The sequence below is a fragment of the Alnus glutinosa genome, chromosome 9 (genome assembly GCF_958979055.1).
Source record: "Alnus glutinosa chromosome 9, dhAlnGlut1.1, whole genome shotgun sequence".
Taxonomy (NCBI): Eukaryota; Viridiplantae; Streptophyta; class Magnoliopsida; order Fagales; family Betulaceae; genus Alnus; species Alnus glutinosa.
In genome coordinates, this window is record NC_084894.1 from 28602672 (window position 1) to 28619042 (window position 16371).

The 16371-nt window shown below is 34.3% G+C and overlaps 1 protein-coding gene across 3 annotated transcripts; it reads left to right on the plus strand.

Annotated features, from left to right (window-relative positions):
• Window positions 1-5435: 5435 nt before the first annotated feature.
• Window positions 5436-14920, plus strand: LOC133877970 (ATP-dependent RNA helicase DBP2-like). Of its 3 annotated transcripts, XM_062316435.1 has the most exons (15): window positions 5436-5769; window positions 6286-6378; window positions 6468-6632; window positions 6788-6883; window positions 7651-7725; window positions 8074-8235; window positions 8724-8804; window positions 9349-9447; window positions 10088-10183; window positions 11063-11194; window positions 12119-12193; window positions 12506-12595; window positions 12696-12770; window positions 13641-13892; window positions 14526-14920. In XM_062316435.1, exons 1-14 carry the CDS (start codon window positions 5518-5520, stop codon window positions 13815-13817), a joined length of 1668 nt encoding a protein of 555 aa, XP_062172419.1. In that variant the 5' UTR covers window positions 5436-5517; the 3' UTR covers window positions 13818-13892; window positions 14526-14920. The 3 variants fall into 3 exon arrangements, with proteins under 3 accessions (XP_062172419.1, XP_062172421.1, XP_062172420.1); XM_062316437.1 differs by lacking the exons at window positions 12696-12770; window positions 13641-13892; window positions 14526-14920 and having other exon boundaries at window positions 12468-12594; XM_062316436.1 differs by lacking the exons at window positions 12696-12770; window positions 13641-13892; window positions 14526-14920 and having other exon boundaries at window positions 12445-12512.
• Window positions 14921-16371: the final 1451 nt, after the last annotated feature.

Here is a 16371-nt window from a genome sequence, read left to right on the forward strand (position 1 = left end):
TAAGGTGATAATTTGAATGAGTATTTGAATTTTTTTTTATTTTTAATATTTTATTAAGAGCTTAAACTTACAATTATGGCAATAACCAAATGGTGCCTTAATATAAGTAATATGGATTAATTGAAACATAAAGAAAAGGAAAGCCAGTATACTTGGAGAACGTGGTCGACTAGAGCTCGTAATAACTTAAAGAGATAATTTTAAAAATTGTATTAAAAAAGTAAGAGAAAAAGTTTCGATTTCTCAACTCTCGGGCTCTCAGCTCTAGCTTGCCGGCTGCAACTGCCGTTAAATTTGACGGTGTTTGCATCCGGTCTTCTGTGTTACAAGAATAATGGATACGAATCCCCCGACGTCACATGCTATCTACCCCGAGCCATCCAATCTCTAATCTCGCAGTTTGCACTCCTACTTCTATATATCCCATTTTACCGGCAGTTATCATGTCTATTAACTTAATTAACTACATAGTCTCCGAAAATACTATAAAATTGTTATAGTCTTACGTCAGACTTTTGACCAATTGTACCTATTTTGTTGAAATCTAATCTAAGGGATGATCTGATTGTTAGATCAGCTTAGTTAAATAGTGGTTTGATAAAATGATGGAAAGAGAGAGATGTGATATATTGTTACCACAAAATATAATTTATGGCCATCTTTATAAAGTGATAATTTTTATTTTAACTTTTTTTTTTTTTAAATAAAAAAAATCCTAAAGCTAGCTAGGGGATCGTCTTGTCACATGGACAAATGGTCAAAAGTTGTGTCTTGAGGTGGTAAAATATCATATCTAAGAGAGTAATGCTATAGAGATATGATTTTACTATCTCAAGACACAACTCTTGACTACCTTATATATCTGACAATGTGGTCCCTACCTAACTTTAGAGTTTTATTTTCTAAAAAAATAAAAATAAAAGTAAAAGTTGTCACGTGAGTAATGATGGTCAGTAGTTGTGTTTTGATGTGACAATGTATCATATCTGAATGCTATATACTATATTATCATCCCATCACTATCATGTTATGTTGAAGTGGCATTGCTAATTTATTATTGAATTTATTTTTTATTAATTTTTTTAATAAGAGCCGATCTAAAGGTTGAATTGGCAATGTTATTATAGTATTAATATAACATTATTAATGGTTGGATAAAGGTATTATGTATAACATTTTTATAATGTTATAAATTATATTTTTATTTTATTATTATCTTACAAGACTGACATACCATTATTGATCAATTCTTAATTAATTAATTTATTTAACGACGACGGATTCAAGGATCAGTTGTGATTATCATATTAAGACTATAAAATAAAAATTTAACTTATAATATTTCTCCTTTTATTTTATTTTTGAATTGTAGTGGAAGAGGCCAAACTCCGTAAGCGCCGCAAAGATTGAAACCACGGTAATTGGTGAAAAAGAAAAAGAAAATAAAAGAAGAACGGGTGGAGGGTCTGGAGACGAGTTCAAAGGCTTACCTACTACCATGGAAAAGGACCAAGGGACAAATAGCACCACCTACCCTCCACCAAAGCCACCACCACAACCTTAAGCTACCTCCATCAGTTCCGCGTTTCGATCACATTTGTCCACGTCACGCCACGTCCGTGTCAAATAAAGTTTTTTATTGCATCAGCAGTTCTATTAGAATGTGGACGTCATGATTTGCAAAATGCAATAATATTTGACATTAATACATAATCAGATACAATAATAACATATTGACGCCCTAGAAAGTTTGGCACATGATGGTGGATAGTGGGCCTTGATTCACAAACAACGCCACCTTAATTATTGAACAATTCTAAGACACATTGAGGTAAAATCTACAAAATGGGTCACATCCTATTGTGCTTTAGAGTTATACAACAGTTGAGGTAGAGTTGTATTTTTAGCATTAAATATGACTAAGGCCCAAACCCCACAATGTCACTATTCACTAATCACTATGGAGTGTGGACCCTTAGATAAAATACCCTCATTACCCTACTCCAAATATATATATATATATATATATATATATATATATATATATATATATATATATATATAAAAGCCCTATTAATTAACAGTTAATTTAAAATAGTTCAATAAATTTTTAAGTGTGCTAAAGTGAATTATTAAACTAGCAAAATGTGTTAAAAATGTCAATTTTATTATTATATTCCTATAATATCCTTAATCTCTTAAAAGCTATTATTAAAAAAAAAACAACAACGTAAACTAAACTATTATATACCTAAAGTTAAAGAAATTAAAAAATTAAAATTTTCTAACTAAAAAAAGAAGAAGAATTAGAAGAAAAAAACCAAGGGGTGGCTCGGTTTGGGGGTGGCTGCTGAGTCACCCATTGGTTTTTTTTTTTTTTTTTTTTTCAATTAAAATTTTTAATTTTTCAACTTTTTAATTTCTTGAATTTTTTTAGTTTTATATATATTTAATTTTTTTTATTAACAATAATACGTGGCGTCATTTTATTGGCGTTGATGTAGCACACTAACAAAATTAATAAAGTGTTTTGACGGAATTTGACTGCAATGAGTGATTTGTATTTTTGGCATACCATAGAGACCTCTAAGTTCATTTTGATGCCATATGGAATTAAATGTAAATCAGGTAAATCACATTGACTAATTTTGTAATTTTTCATGTTTTTTATTAATAGTGACATATGTTATCATTTTATTGGTATTGACATTGACACTAACAGAATTCGTTAAGTGTGTTGATAGAATTTGACTCCATCGATTAAATTGTTATTTTTGCCTCCCTTGATGACATTTTTTGAATTATTTTTATATCACAATAAGCGATTTGTAATTTTGGTTAACTATAGTGACTGATTTTGTATTTATCAAAAAAAAAAAAAAATGGTATTAACCCACGCCTTTGTTTTGTTTGTTTTTATTTTTTTTAAAAAAAAATAGTTTTTTTATTAATTTTTTATTTTAGATTTTAAGAGAATAATGATATTATAAGAACATAATAAAAAAGTAGTATCTTTGACATACTTTGGTAGTTTGATGAGTCACTTCAACACTTGGTAATTCAAGTCATGGGGCTATTTTTAAAATCAGCCATTAATTGAGGGGACCTTTTTTTATATTTTTCCCAAAAAAAAAAAAAAAAAAAACTGAAGCACCTCTTCTTCCTTAGAAATCTCTCTTAGTACCTTTATTATTATTATTATTATTATTATTTATTTCTCTCTTTCAAATAGAATTATTGGCTTAAGCATCGAAGATTCTCTGGCTGGCCCTAAGCATATGGTTTTTTTTTTTTTTTTTTTTCTGGGTCTTATTTTGTCTTAATTGTTTAGTTTAATAAGTTATGTTTCGCACATGGAAGTGCCCGGAACCGGAAGTGCGGGATCAAGTCTTGCATTATTCTCTCTCAAAAAGAGAAAAAAAATAAAATAAAGCAAAGACCACGTGCTTTGCAATTCAGTGAGAGAAGACGCAAGTGTAACTTAAAGTATTTGACACTTTTTTTTTTTTGGGGGGTGGGGGGTCTTATTTTGTCTTTATTACTTAGTTTAATAAGTTATGTCTTGTCTTTAGCTAAATAAGAATTGCATATAAAAAGGAGAAATTAGATTACAATTCTATATGAAAACGAATTTCATAAAAAAGAAGAAAAGACTCAGATTTTCTCCTACCATGCATGCACTAGGATTGGTGTTTATAACAAAATTTTCACCTCGTACCAATTAATGAACACTACTAGAGATAGAAACAAATTGTTGCTTGCGAAGGGGCAGTCATAGCATCACCGGCGGTGGATGATTTAGTGGTCAAAGTCGCCAGCGTTTCCCAGCCCAGTATTTTGGTGTTATATGGACGGGATCTTTCTCAGTCCATAGCGGCAACCAAAACTTGCAAAGACGAAAATATCTAATGCTTTCCCAACATCAGAATAATCCACAACGGTAGGCGCCATGTCGTATCATTAGGGAGAAAAGAGACGTATCATTAGGGAGGAAAGAGACGATGTGGACGTGGTTATTAATTATATTTATATTTGTATAATACGGTTATTATTTTAAAGTATTTATATATGCATGGTTATTAAATGTGGTTATTATTCACTATCAGCAGCGGTAATGACTATTTTGAATTACTATTTAAGGGTCTATTTAGATTTGCAATTTCAAAAAGTACGATTTAAAATAACGATTTTAAAATGTGCGATTTGAAATAATGATTTTTAAAAACGCAGTTAAGTGTGTGGCAAAATCTCAGTTTAGCGTTTAAAATCGCAAATTAGCCTTTAGAATTTTGCGTTTTAAAAAAAAATCATCTTACCTGCGATTTGAAAAAACAGATTTTCTGCGTTTTCAAATCTCAATTTTTAAAAACTCAGTTCCTAAACGATTTATGTTCTGCGATTTAATTTAAAATTGCATTTATTGTCTACGAAATTGCAATCACAAACGGACCCTAAATCTATATGCAAGCTTAAATAATACGGTTATTACTCTATGCAAGCTTAAATAAATTAAGATTTCACTTATTATACAAATTCATAATTATCAGCCATAGATGGTCATTGTTTTATAAAGTAATTGATATTTGGATTACTCAAAGAAAATGAAAAAAAGTAAATGTAGTAAGGTATGACTTTGATATTATAGTGAAAAAAAAAACTTAATATAACCTAAATATCCTAAACTTACCAAATCTAAAACGATGTCGTTTTAGTGAATTTAATTAAATTTATATTAAATATATTATGTAAAGGTAATGCGGATGTAGTTATTATCCGCATTTGCATACTTTAAAACCGCATCCGCATTTGCTTAGAACCCCTTCAGTGGTCATCGAGATCCCTCAACCAATCATTCCAAGTGTCGTTCTCAAGATCCAACCAACACTCGACCCTACACCAAAAAATAAAATAAAAAAAATTATTTAAATATTAATTAAATGATTAAATAAAATTTTTTAATTAGTTATAATTTTTTAGATTAAGTGATGATTACATAATATCAAATCACCTTCCATTTTAGTTTGAGCCTATGTATTACGCATGTGTGAAAAATATTAGGATATTAATTAAACGATTAAAGAGCACAAACAAATAACATATACTCATCAAGTTGAAGAAAATTTTATTTGGCATAAAAAAAAAAGAAGAAACACGTTGAAGCAAAATTCTTATTACCATAATGGGCCCTGTCATGTCATGATGATCCAAAACTGAAATCATAGATCAAATAAACGGGTGACAAATCTTCAAGCACTTGGGCCATAAATTGTAAGGAGCACAAATGAACAGTAAGACCAATGGTGGCCCATAAATACCCGAGCTTCAGGCGAAGCCCATAAAGCCCAAAACCAACCCGTGGGGTCCGCCAGTTCGCAAGTGAGCAACTAGTGGTATATGAGTACGACTATATCTCTGTTGCGTCGCCATAACGAACACAAGCAGGAACCTCTCATTGGCAGACATTCGGTCCTTTCTATCTCTAGAGAAACCTTCCGTACAAGAAAAGAGAGCAAGACGATGTCGTATGTGCCTCCGCACCTCAGGAACTCAGGCTCAGCGGCTGCCACGACGACGACGACGACGACCACCACCACCACCACCAGAACCTCTTCTCTAACCCTAGACACTGACCGCACCAAGCTCTCCAATTCCTCAAGCTTCTCCAATGCCTCTCGCCGGGGCTCCAGCTCTCTCCGTCTCGCCGTGCCCGAACCCGTTTTCCCTCCGTGGAAACCCTCCGATCGCGTTCTACGCATGAATCCCGAGCAGGTTCCCTCTTCTGCTTTCTTCATTTTCTGCTACTTCTTTGAACTTCGGCGCTGCATTTGTAGGTTGTTTTTTTGGTGAATTGCTTCTGAGCTTATTTTCTAACTTAAACGTTTCGATTCTGTGTTGATTTTTCCTTTGTGCTTTGCTTTGAGTTCATTCGTTTACTTTTTTTTTGGCCTGCAATTATTTTGGCATTTTATTTGTTTGAAAAGCACTTCACTTACGGTGATGCATTTCTAAATTGTGAGATAATATATATATATAAAAATTGAATTGTGTATTATCTTCTTTGAGTGATATTTTGAATAATGGCTTCGAAATAGACTCAATAAACTTGTTTTGCCATTTCTTCTAATTTAACTGATTTATTTTTGTTCATATGTGTACTTCAATTTCTTCGAGTTCTATACATGAAATTGTATGTAATATGCTGATACTTGTGTCTGATTTGTTGTGTTTCAAGTATTCACACATGGGTCAAAGTTGATTTTGCTGAAACTATTGTTACATATACAGGTCGAAGACGTTCGGTTGCGGCTCAATGTCGATGTCACTGTCACTCTGGACTCCCCTCCTGCTCCTGCGCCTGTTGAGTCTTTCACGGATATGGTAATCTTTTGTATTTTATATCTCGTTTGGACTGGGCTAGTTAGTTATCACATAAGGATTTAAGAAACTATGTATTTGTATATTTTCAGCGCTTGCATCCAAGCATCATGAAGGATATAGCATTTCATGAATACACTACGCCTACTTCTATTCAGGCTCAGGCCATGCCTGTGGCCCTCAGTGGAAGGGATATGTTGGGTTGTGCTGAAACGGGAAGTGGCAAAACGGCTGCATTCGCTATTCCGATGATAGAGGTCTTAGTTCATGATATTTGATATGCTTATATGAACGTAATATTTCCTTTATTTATTTCTTGGTCACGGGTTGAATATGTAGCCTGCTAAATGTTTGTTTTCTTTATGTGTTGTCTTGCTCTACAATATATATTTTTTGCCCCTTTTGAATGCAGCATTGCTTGGCTCAACCTCCTGTTCGCCGTGGTGATGGACCTTTGGCATTGGTTCTGGCTCCTACTAGGGAGCTGGCCCAGCAAATAGAAAAAGAGGTGAGATGGCTGTGTTAAGCTACCGAAGATTAATTATCCGGACAATTTTTTTTGGCAAGATAAATGCTATACACTACCATTTTATCCCAGTTTGCTGATGTGGCGTTGCCAAGCAGCCCTTGTTTTAACCATTGTTACAAAAAAAATAAAAATTCAAGGGCTGATTGGGAGTGTAACATCAGAAAAGTGGGAGAAAAGTGTGGTGTATAGCATTACTCTTTTGACAAATTGTCATCTTTTTTTTTCTTCTAAATCATCCATAGAAGTTCTTCTACTGTTTTTTTTTTTTTTGGAGTTCTTAGGTACATTTGGCTCTTCATTTTTTCATGTGCTTAAATAGGCCCCTGAAATTTGAGGATTATTGAAAAATTTCTACGGCATTTTCTGAATGATCTAATCTGCAAGAGGAACTCTGGAGGATAGTAGATACTATTTTTGCCACTAAAAACTTCGCCAATGATTCATGTATTGTTACTAATATTTTTCAAGCCTATATAACTTACTGTACCATTTATAACTTGCTTTGGTTTTTGCTTTTGAGCAAACCTTCTAGTCTCTTTGGGTTTTGAGAATAAGAACCATTTGTACCATATACTAAGATCCATGATATCTAGCTTCAAGCATTGCGTGGTCTTTTTCTATATATCATGAGTGCTACTTTTGAGATTTCTCATTTGATATCTGAAGTTTTTGTATTTTGTGTTTGGTTGTTAGTTTGTATGAGCGATCAAGTTGAGCATCCTTTTGATATCTCTAGTTCTTTACAGGTTAAAGCTTTTAGTAGATCTCTCGAGTCACTCAAAACTGCAATAGTTGTGGGTGGAACAAACATTTCCGAGCAGGTAACTAATTTTGGCAGGATAATTTTTGCTTTCTACTCTTAAAATTCCCAGGTTTAGTGAGGGACTGGAGATTGTCTTTTTCCTTTCTTTTTGCTCTCAAATTATCTGGTTTTGGTCAAGAAGAACAAATCAGAACTTTTCGTGCCTTTTGGTTTGCCAACCATTTGTTTTTCCTTAATGCCTTCCCTTTGGTCGATGCTAGAATGTGACCGTTAACTTTATCCCGTTTGTTTATCACATAAACATTGAATATTCCATTTGTTTTCTCATCCTGTTTGATTATGGGAAAGTACTGGTTGCATATAGCTTACCTTGATTTTTGTTTGGTTCACTTTGTCCCTGGAACAGAGGTTCGAGCTGAAGGCGGGAGTGGATGTGGTAGTTGCTACTCCTGGAAGGTTTATTGATCATTTACAGCAAGGGAACACTTACCTCTCTAGAATTTCATTTGTTGTTTTGGATGAAGCTGATAGAATGCTTGACATGGGGTTTGAACCTCAGATAAGAGAGGTATATGGTGTCTCAATTCATTTCATGGAAATCCTAATTTTTTATCCGGAAAATTTTATATATATTTGTTTGTTTATACTGAACCTTTGCCAGCCGACTATGGAGAATTGAAACTACTTTAAAGATTGCAAGCAGAGAAAACCAAGACATAAACTTCTTAATAAATATGAATCATATTATGAAGATATACATTCTTCAAATCTTATTACAAATTTTAGGTTTCAGAGCCTGGGATTAATTTTTGATGTCCATTTTCTTGTAAATGTTTAGTTCATATTGCATTTTAGTCAAATAGAAAGAATTGTTCGACTACTGTAGGTCATAGAGTTGCTTGATAAGGCTAACTTTTTGTCATTATATCATGTATAAACTGATGTGAATGAAAAATCAACAAATGGGTAACCTTGAGTTTCGTGGCCACATGCCATTCCATTCTACATTCTACTCTTCAGAAGAAGACACATTACTCCTTATTGATACTGTTTCAGGTGATGCGGAACCTTCCAGAAAAGCATCAGACTTTGCTGTTTAGTGCAACCATGCCTTTGGAGATTGAAGCATTAGCACAGGTTAGATCTCCTACTAATCTTCTAATATTATTACAGTCATTATACAAGTTATGTAAGGAGGGAAAAGTGGTAATATTCTGTCGAAGTATATATAAAATCTAGCATGATTGTACCATGTGTCTCTCCTGAGTAGGATGAGTGACCGACACTAGGTTTCTTGGTGTATGTATCTTCAATTTGTAAATATTTCTAGCACTATAGAGTGAGTATCAACAGATTCAGGCCTTGACTGTGTACTTTTTGCTTGCGCGCGCACGGGGGCACACAGATATATATATATATTTTGCATGTTCATACTAGATTCTAACGTAATACCTATCTGATCATAATCACCCAATTACCACTTGAGCAAAAAAATTTACATATAACTAGAATGGGCACATTGATATGACTCAGATTGAATTTGTATTTTTTCCATATTATACGATCAAATTTTAACTCTGACATACTTCGACAACAAAAATTTATTTTCTATTTCCTTGGCTTAGTTTTCTGCTGCATGAAGAACTTTCCTACAATAAACCTTTATTTTATTGAATGACAGGAGTACTTAACTAACCCGGTTCAAGTGAAGGTTGGAAAAGTGAGTAGCCCAACAGCTAATGTATCTCAAATATTGAAGAAGGTTTCTGCCAGTGAGAAGGTATGCTTACATGGACGGTTTAGCCAAAATATATCTTTTTCATGTCAGATGTTCAAATCTGGCTTAATTTTCGTTGATTCATCTAGACAGAATTTTGTTGCATTTTTATTGTTTGGGTCTATGAGAGCTCCTTTATATATATATATATATATATATATATATATATATATATATATATATATATATATATATATATATATATATATATATATATATATTTTTTTTTTTTGGTGGGGGTGGGGGTGGGGTTTGGGGGACGGGAAACTCATGCTCCTCAGATTTTGCATCTTCTTAGTTATGAGTTCAATCTTTGATTACTCATTTACATGTGGGTTTAAATCGACTCAAATACAATTTCATAATGGAAAGGTCATTACCAAGTTAAGAGTTAAGATATATAGATTTTGAAGAAATATTTCTTACAATTTGGTTGCTGGGTTTGATGGTGTGGAGAGATGTGGAGGGTGTTTGGTGGAACGTATCTGTTCTGCATGTTTTTACTTTCCATAGATCATTTTTCTTCAACAAGTATATTTTATGTTACTCTGATATTTATGTCTTTGCTTTCAAATATGTTTGATATTTTATAGGTAGAGTTTTGACATGACATAATGTATTGATGGAATTGAGTGTGTTGTAGATTGATGGGATTCTAGCTATGCTTGTAGAGGAAGCATCACAAGCTGAAAGATCTGGTCATCCCTTTCGTTTAACTATTGTGTTTGTGGAAAGGAAGGTATGCACAGTCTTTTCTTTAAAAAAACTTTGTTATGTCATTATTGTCGTAGTTTTTAGCTTATAAGTTGCAATATGTATATTCTGTGCATTTTTTCTGCACCAGTATCTTACCCTATGGACATGTGGAGTTGATGCAGACATGTTTACATGTTGCTGCTCAACCATGCATGTGCATCCAACTTTTGGGTGTACACCTCTGAAAATAACCTTGTTGAATCTTCATATCCACTATCTGGAGCTTGTATATTGCTTTCATGTACTGAATAATTTGAAACATTTCAAATTTAAACTTATGAAAATTCTCATCCAAATCCTCTTCAACCTAGGATAAATATTGTGAAATTTGAGTTTGCATATGGACGGGTGGAACTAGATTTTTTTTTTTTTTTGGGGGGGGGGGGGGGGGGGGGGGTGTTAGGCCAAAACTAAAAAAAATAAAATTTGAGGGGGTTCATTTCATAAAAATACCTAAAATTTAGAAGAAATTTTCAAAATTTTGTGACTTTTTAAATTTTGCGGGGGCCCGGAATCCCCCATGGCTAGGGGTGGTTCTGCCCCTGCATATGGATATTCTGAATTTCTTGCTGTTACTGATCATGAAAAAGCTGGCAGGATATCTGATTTTCTCTTCAAGCAAAATGCTGTAGTCTGTAAATATGTTGTGACCTCATTTTTATCTTGGCGCTCATTTCCATTTTAAATAAAATTTCATAATGTAAATCTCTCTCTCTCTCTCTCTCAAATAAATTCCAATCACATTTGGTAGTTCTTCGAAAGATCATGTCTGTCTTGTCATTGCATAATTTATTTAATAATTTTTTTTTTTTGTAAGGTTTTAGCAAGATGTTTTAATATTGAAATTTGGTTTTGCATGTAGACAAGGTGTGATGAAGTCACCGAAGCTTTGGTAGCACAAGGTTTACATGCAGTTGCTCTTCATGGTGGCCGTAGTCAGAGTGAAAGAGAGGCTGCTCTACATGATTTTAGGAATGGCTCTACTAAAATTTTGGTAATTTAAACTGCATTGCTAGGAAGACTTTTGCTGGAAAGTCCAACTAGTTTGAAACATTCTTTGGTTCAATATACATTGCTGGGAAACATTAGGGTGAATTTGATGTCCCGTGGGATTTTTATGGCTCATTCTGTCTTATAATACCTTGAACTGCCATGGGTCAATATACATTGCTGGGAAACTTTAGGGAGAATTTGATATCCTGTGGGATTTTTATGGCTCATTCCGTTTTAAGATACCTTCAATTGCCATGGTTTTAAATCATAATTGTATGACATATATCATCCCAAATGGGAACCGTTAAAGGATATAAAATCCATTGCCACAATTAGTGGTGTGGGATTAATTTTAAGATATTTTGAAACAATATGGTTTCAATGTTCTCACAGTATATTACGAGGTGGCTGTCATTTTCTGAACTATGCTTACTCATTATAATATATTTACATCTTTGTATGTTATGCAAAGTATGATTGTGCCATTTAGTTTCCTTTGGTTGCATTTATGTACTTATGATGTTTAAGCGAATTTTGAAAATTCGCTTTTTCTGAACATGTAATTTTAACAGAGTTAGAATAATTGGATTGTGTCTATCTTTACTTACCCAAAGAAAAACAAAAGAAACTATTTTTTCAGTATACTTTTTTCTTAAAAGAGAATGGCCATTTAGTGTTTATTGATATAGGAATAGGCTTCATTAGCTGTGATATTAGTATGATCTGAAATAGTATACAGTGAAGATTTCTGGATTTTTTGTTGGTAAATTTGGAGAATTTTGCCTATCATTTGTGAAGCAGATGAGTGGACTTTCTACCACGCATTTCCTCTTTATCTTCTATATGTCTCATTCTACTTGAATAGATTTTGGAGGTTCTTATGCCATTCTTTTATCTGATTATCTTAGTGAGATGTTGTCTGCAGGTTGCCACTGATGTTGCATCTCGTGGTTTGGATGTCACAGGAGTTGCTCATGTTATAAATCTGGATCTCCCAAAGGTACTTATGGCTGCAAATAAAAGCTTCTTGATCACTGAGTTTCATCTGAATTCCACAAACATACCTTGGAAGGTTATCTGAAAATCTGGGAATTCTCCTCAGTTTGTGGGTTGCAATTCTAGCAATTCACAATGTCATCAGTAGTGATCTTCTTGAGTACAAAAGTACCATGCGATTTGAATCTCAGCTTGTGGTCAGGAAGTCTTTCTGCTACTGATATTTTAGCATCTCATTAGCTTGGTCTTTTTCAGTCATTAATTTCCTTGTGAAATAGCAAACCTGAAGCTTCAGTTATGGCTGCCTCAATTATAGACAATGGAAGATTATGTACACCGGATTGGAAGGACGGGGCGTGCAGGATCAATGGGCCAAGCTACTTCATTCTACACTGATCATGATATGGTAATTTCTACCCCACCTTTTGCTTTTACTTCCCTTTATGCTTGCCTCTATATTCATAGATGTGACTGATATTCTTGACTGGCGTTATTGCATTTTGTAGGTACTTGTGGCCCAGATAAAGAAAGCAATTGCGGATGTTGAATCTGGGAACCCTATGGCCTATGCGACTGGAAAGGTAGGTTTCCCTCCCTTCTCAAAGAAAGGAAGAAAAAGTTTTAGGCGAAAAAACATGAGCCTACGTCTTGTTTTCTTAAATTACCCTTTAGTCCATGTCAGATGATTCTGTCAACAGGAAATGTAAATTAATGATTTTGCCTTCATCATTTTTAACAAATAATTTAGAATTATGCTTCATTTTGAGCAATAGAGGGAAAAAAGAAGAAGCATGGGCATGGGTTTCAGAGTTTTGGGGTTGAGAGAAGGTTTATCAGAATCGTATAATTATTAAAATAGGTGTATTTTAGCATTTTTCATGATTTTAACAGTGCCATTAACAATTTCCGATTGTATCAGACACGGATTGGACTCAAGTGTATGCCAATTGTGAAAAACAGGAGAGGTGTAAGAGCATTAGCGCCAGTTTCCCTTGGATTTTCCTGAAATTTAGGAAACCAAACTACTTTTTGCTTCCATATTCCAATAAACGCTAATAGCTTCTCTTATCCTTTCTCTATACCATTTAAATATTCTTTCAAAGAAATGCTAGAGGAAAGAGAAAGCCATTTAAATATTTTTTCAAATAAACGCAAGGGGAAAGAGATGAAAGAGAAAACCTTTTTACATTAAAATAATGTTAAGGGAAGCAAAAGTGCTACCCTAGATTGGTGTTAGAGAGTCTGTTGCAGGTTTTTTTATGAGTTTTTCCTACATATAGGAAAGGGAATGATATTTAAGGCAGCTATTGCTAGTGCTTTAAGTAATTTATGGAAATAGAGAGTGGTTCATTTATATTTGACTAAACTCTGGAGTTTTAGATATTTTACCCGAAAAAAAAAGGTCTTTAATGTTTTCGTAAAGCTTGGAGGTTGCTGCTTTTAACTGATAGGTTGCAAGAAGAAAGGAGAGAGAAGCAGCAGCTGCACTGAAAGAAGCAAGAACTGCTGTGTCCAAACTCTCAATGAATGGATCCACTGCAATAACCATCGAGGATAAGTATAGGTTCATGATTGCAGCCTCAGACACTAAAGGAGAGGGCGCTGCAGATAGTGCTTGGGATGATTGACGCAGTCCCGCTTTAATGCCTCTTTCAAAAGATGATTGATGAGACAATGCTTCGGTCTCCAAGATTCTTACATTGGTAAGAAATTGCATGTGCATCTCTGTGTAAAAGTCGGGTTTTCTGTAACTTATACATATTGCAATGATCTGTTCTTGAAGCTAGATTAGTGAGGGCATTCACATCTGGCCCAGCAAATTTGCTCTCTATTTTTGCTACCCACTTTTTCAAAGCAAATACATCTTTCTCTATTTTAGCTATCAAGTTTCACTCTTCTATTTAAATATTATTTTTTAAAGATTTCTTTATTCTTTTTCTAACAATCATATATTTGAAAATTTGTTTTTTCTTGACGGTTATATTTTCAAAATCACGTCTCTCAATGGTTATATTTTAAAAAATTCAGGTAGTGGTGGCGAGGCGCTTGTGTAAAGAGGGAGAAGAGTATGCGAGAGAAAGAAAGAGAGAAGAGAGAAAATTGAGAGGAGAGAAAATTAGAATAAAAAATTGTTTCTTAAGTTTGGTGAGAGCACCGTAGCAATTTACTAAATTTTCTCCAAATTGCTGAGCTGGATGGAGTTCCTTTTGCTTCCATTTTAGCATTCTGGCCATGATGAGAATGCTCTCTCCCTTTCTCTTTATCCTTTCAGTGTGGTTGCATGTGGCATCTGTGTGCATCAAACTGGAACTAATGAAATGCAAATGCATCTACAGGTTCGTTGCTTCATACTTGGGGGCTTGAACTGCAACCCGTTCTAAACATGAATATTGTTAGCAAGGACAGATGGCTTGATGCCTTGGAACTTGTTGGGTATTTTTTCTTTTTGAAATAGGAACTTGTTGGGTTTGCTTTTAATAGGTTGCGCATATTTGTATATATCGAGAGTCAATTTTTCTTGAAAGCTTTGTTGTTTTATTCGACATATTGGGTTGGATAGTTGTCATCTTTAATTGCATATCTGGAATACGCCATATGAAATGGCAATCCCTACAATGTAATTTAGCCCTAACGCATACTCGGGAGGTAACCAATAAGCTGAGTTCAAGAGCTGAACATAAATCTGTTTAGTCCATTTATATCAGTTGATCGCCAAGGGTGAGTTATGCCATTTCCTTTATTTGTTGGTGAACGCCCCTGGGAAACAATCCAACAATTAATTATTATTATTATTTTTTTTTTCTGGGACAACGGATAGAATCGTCACCAAATATTGTAAATCGTGACTGTATAGCGGTTTGAAAAAAATTACAATTTCAAAATGCGATTAATGAAATTATGATTTTTAAAAATGCACACCTTCACCTTGCTAGGCGCAAAAAGTAAATAGTGACTTTTTTTTAAAAATGGTTTTAAATTATCATTTTATTTTTCCAAACCAACAACAGAGCATAAGGCTCCTCTTCTCTTCCCAAACACTGAGCTCACTGGTAGTCCCTTTCTTTGGCTGTGTTTTGTGTGATTTTTGAGAGGGTTATTAAGTCGAAATCTTTAGGTCTAGATCTACACTTCTCTCCCCATTACTCACAACACGGACCTCACCATTGGGTTCGTCGGATTCCTCCGAGTCTTCTGCTGGCCGGCGTGCCCCCAACCAACCTCGGCACACACGAGCCAGGATTTGTTCTGGTGCGTGGAGGCCACGCGCCACCTCCCAACCTCGACTGGCAGCATCTTTCTGTGGATCCGACGTCTTTTTGATGGTGGCATCCCCTCCCCTGTCTGAACCTCTGTTTGTTGGGTTTTATTATTGTCTTGTTTTTTGCTTTTTTTAGGTTAGATTTTGCAGTTTACCTGTTGCATGTTCAAAGATTGCTGGTGTTTTATAGCTTTTTAGCTTAGATCTCACATCTCTTAGTTTTTTAGTGAGCTTTATTGTAAAGAGAGGTTCTTTATTGTTGTCATGTAATCTTTTGTATTTGTTTGGTAGCTACATCCAAGTTAGTTTCTGGCTTAGTGTTTTAAAGAGTCTTGTTAGGAAGTCTTTCTATTCACTGTAATTTGGCTCTTTGGGGTTTTTTCAACGAAGGTTTACTCTGTTAAAAAAAAAAAAAAAAAAAAAAAAAGATAAATGTACATGAATTTACAAATTGTCTCAAGTGATTTGCTTTTTGGGTATAACAGGAAAAAAAAATTAAAAAAAAATAAAATTGGGTCAAAGTCATCAGTCATGCCCTGGTTGCCATAGGCATATAGGAATTGTCAAAAGTATTTGCAAAGGAATATGTAGAGTTATGGTGTATCACATTTTTATTCTACAAATTATTTCCAATATCTCTTGAGTCGACACTTGCGTTTATGAGGGCATCTCTTTTGGGTGCCAACAAAAGATCCGGTAACGACTCACTCATCGTTACCTAAATATATTTTGTAAAGCGAACTTTGTCGACATAGAAAGTCAGGTTAGGACTTGCATCTAGGAAAGGCTCATTTCTGAGATAATAGATTATAAATAGGGGCTTGAGTTTTTTGGGTATTTTGACTACGATAAATTCAGAAAGAATGGCTGCTGCTGCTGGAATCGCATCGAAGTTTCCGCGGCCCCAACCCACCGATATCCAG

Coding starts and splice junctions, on each gene's coding strand:
- LOC133877970 (XM_062316435.1), top strand. CDS start 5,518: ATGTCGTATGTGCCTCCGCACCTCAGGAACTCAGGCTCAGCGGCTGCC. Junction 6,884..7,650: donor CCCAGCAAATAGAAAAAGAG/GTGAGATGGCTG, acceptor AGTTCTTTACAG/GTTAAAGCTTTTAGTAGATC. Junction 12,194..12,505: donor TAAATCTGGATCTCCCAAAG/GTACTTATGGCT, acceptor CCTCAATTATAG/ACAATGGAAGATTATGTACA.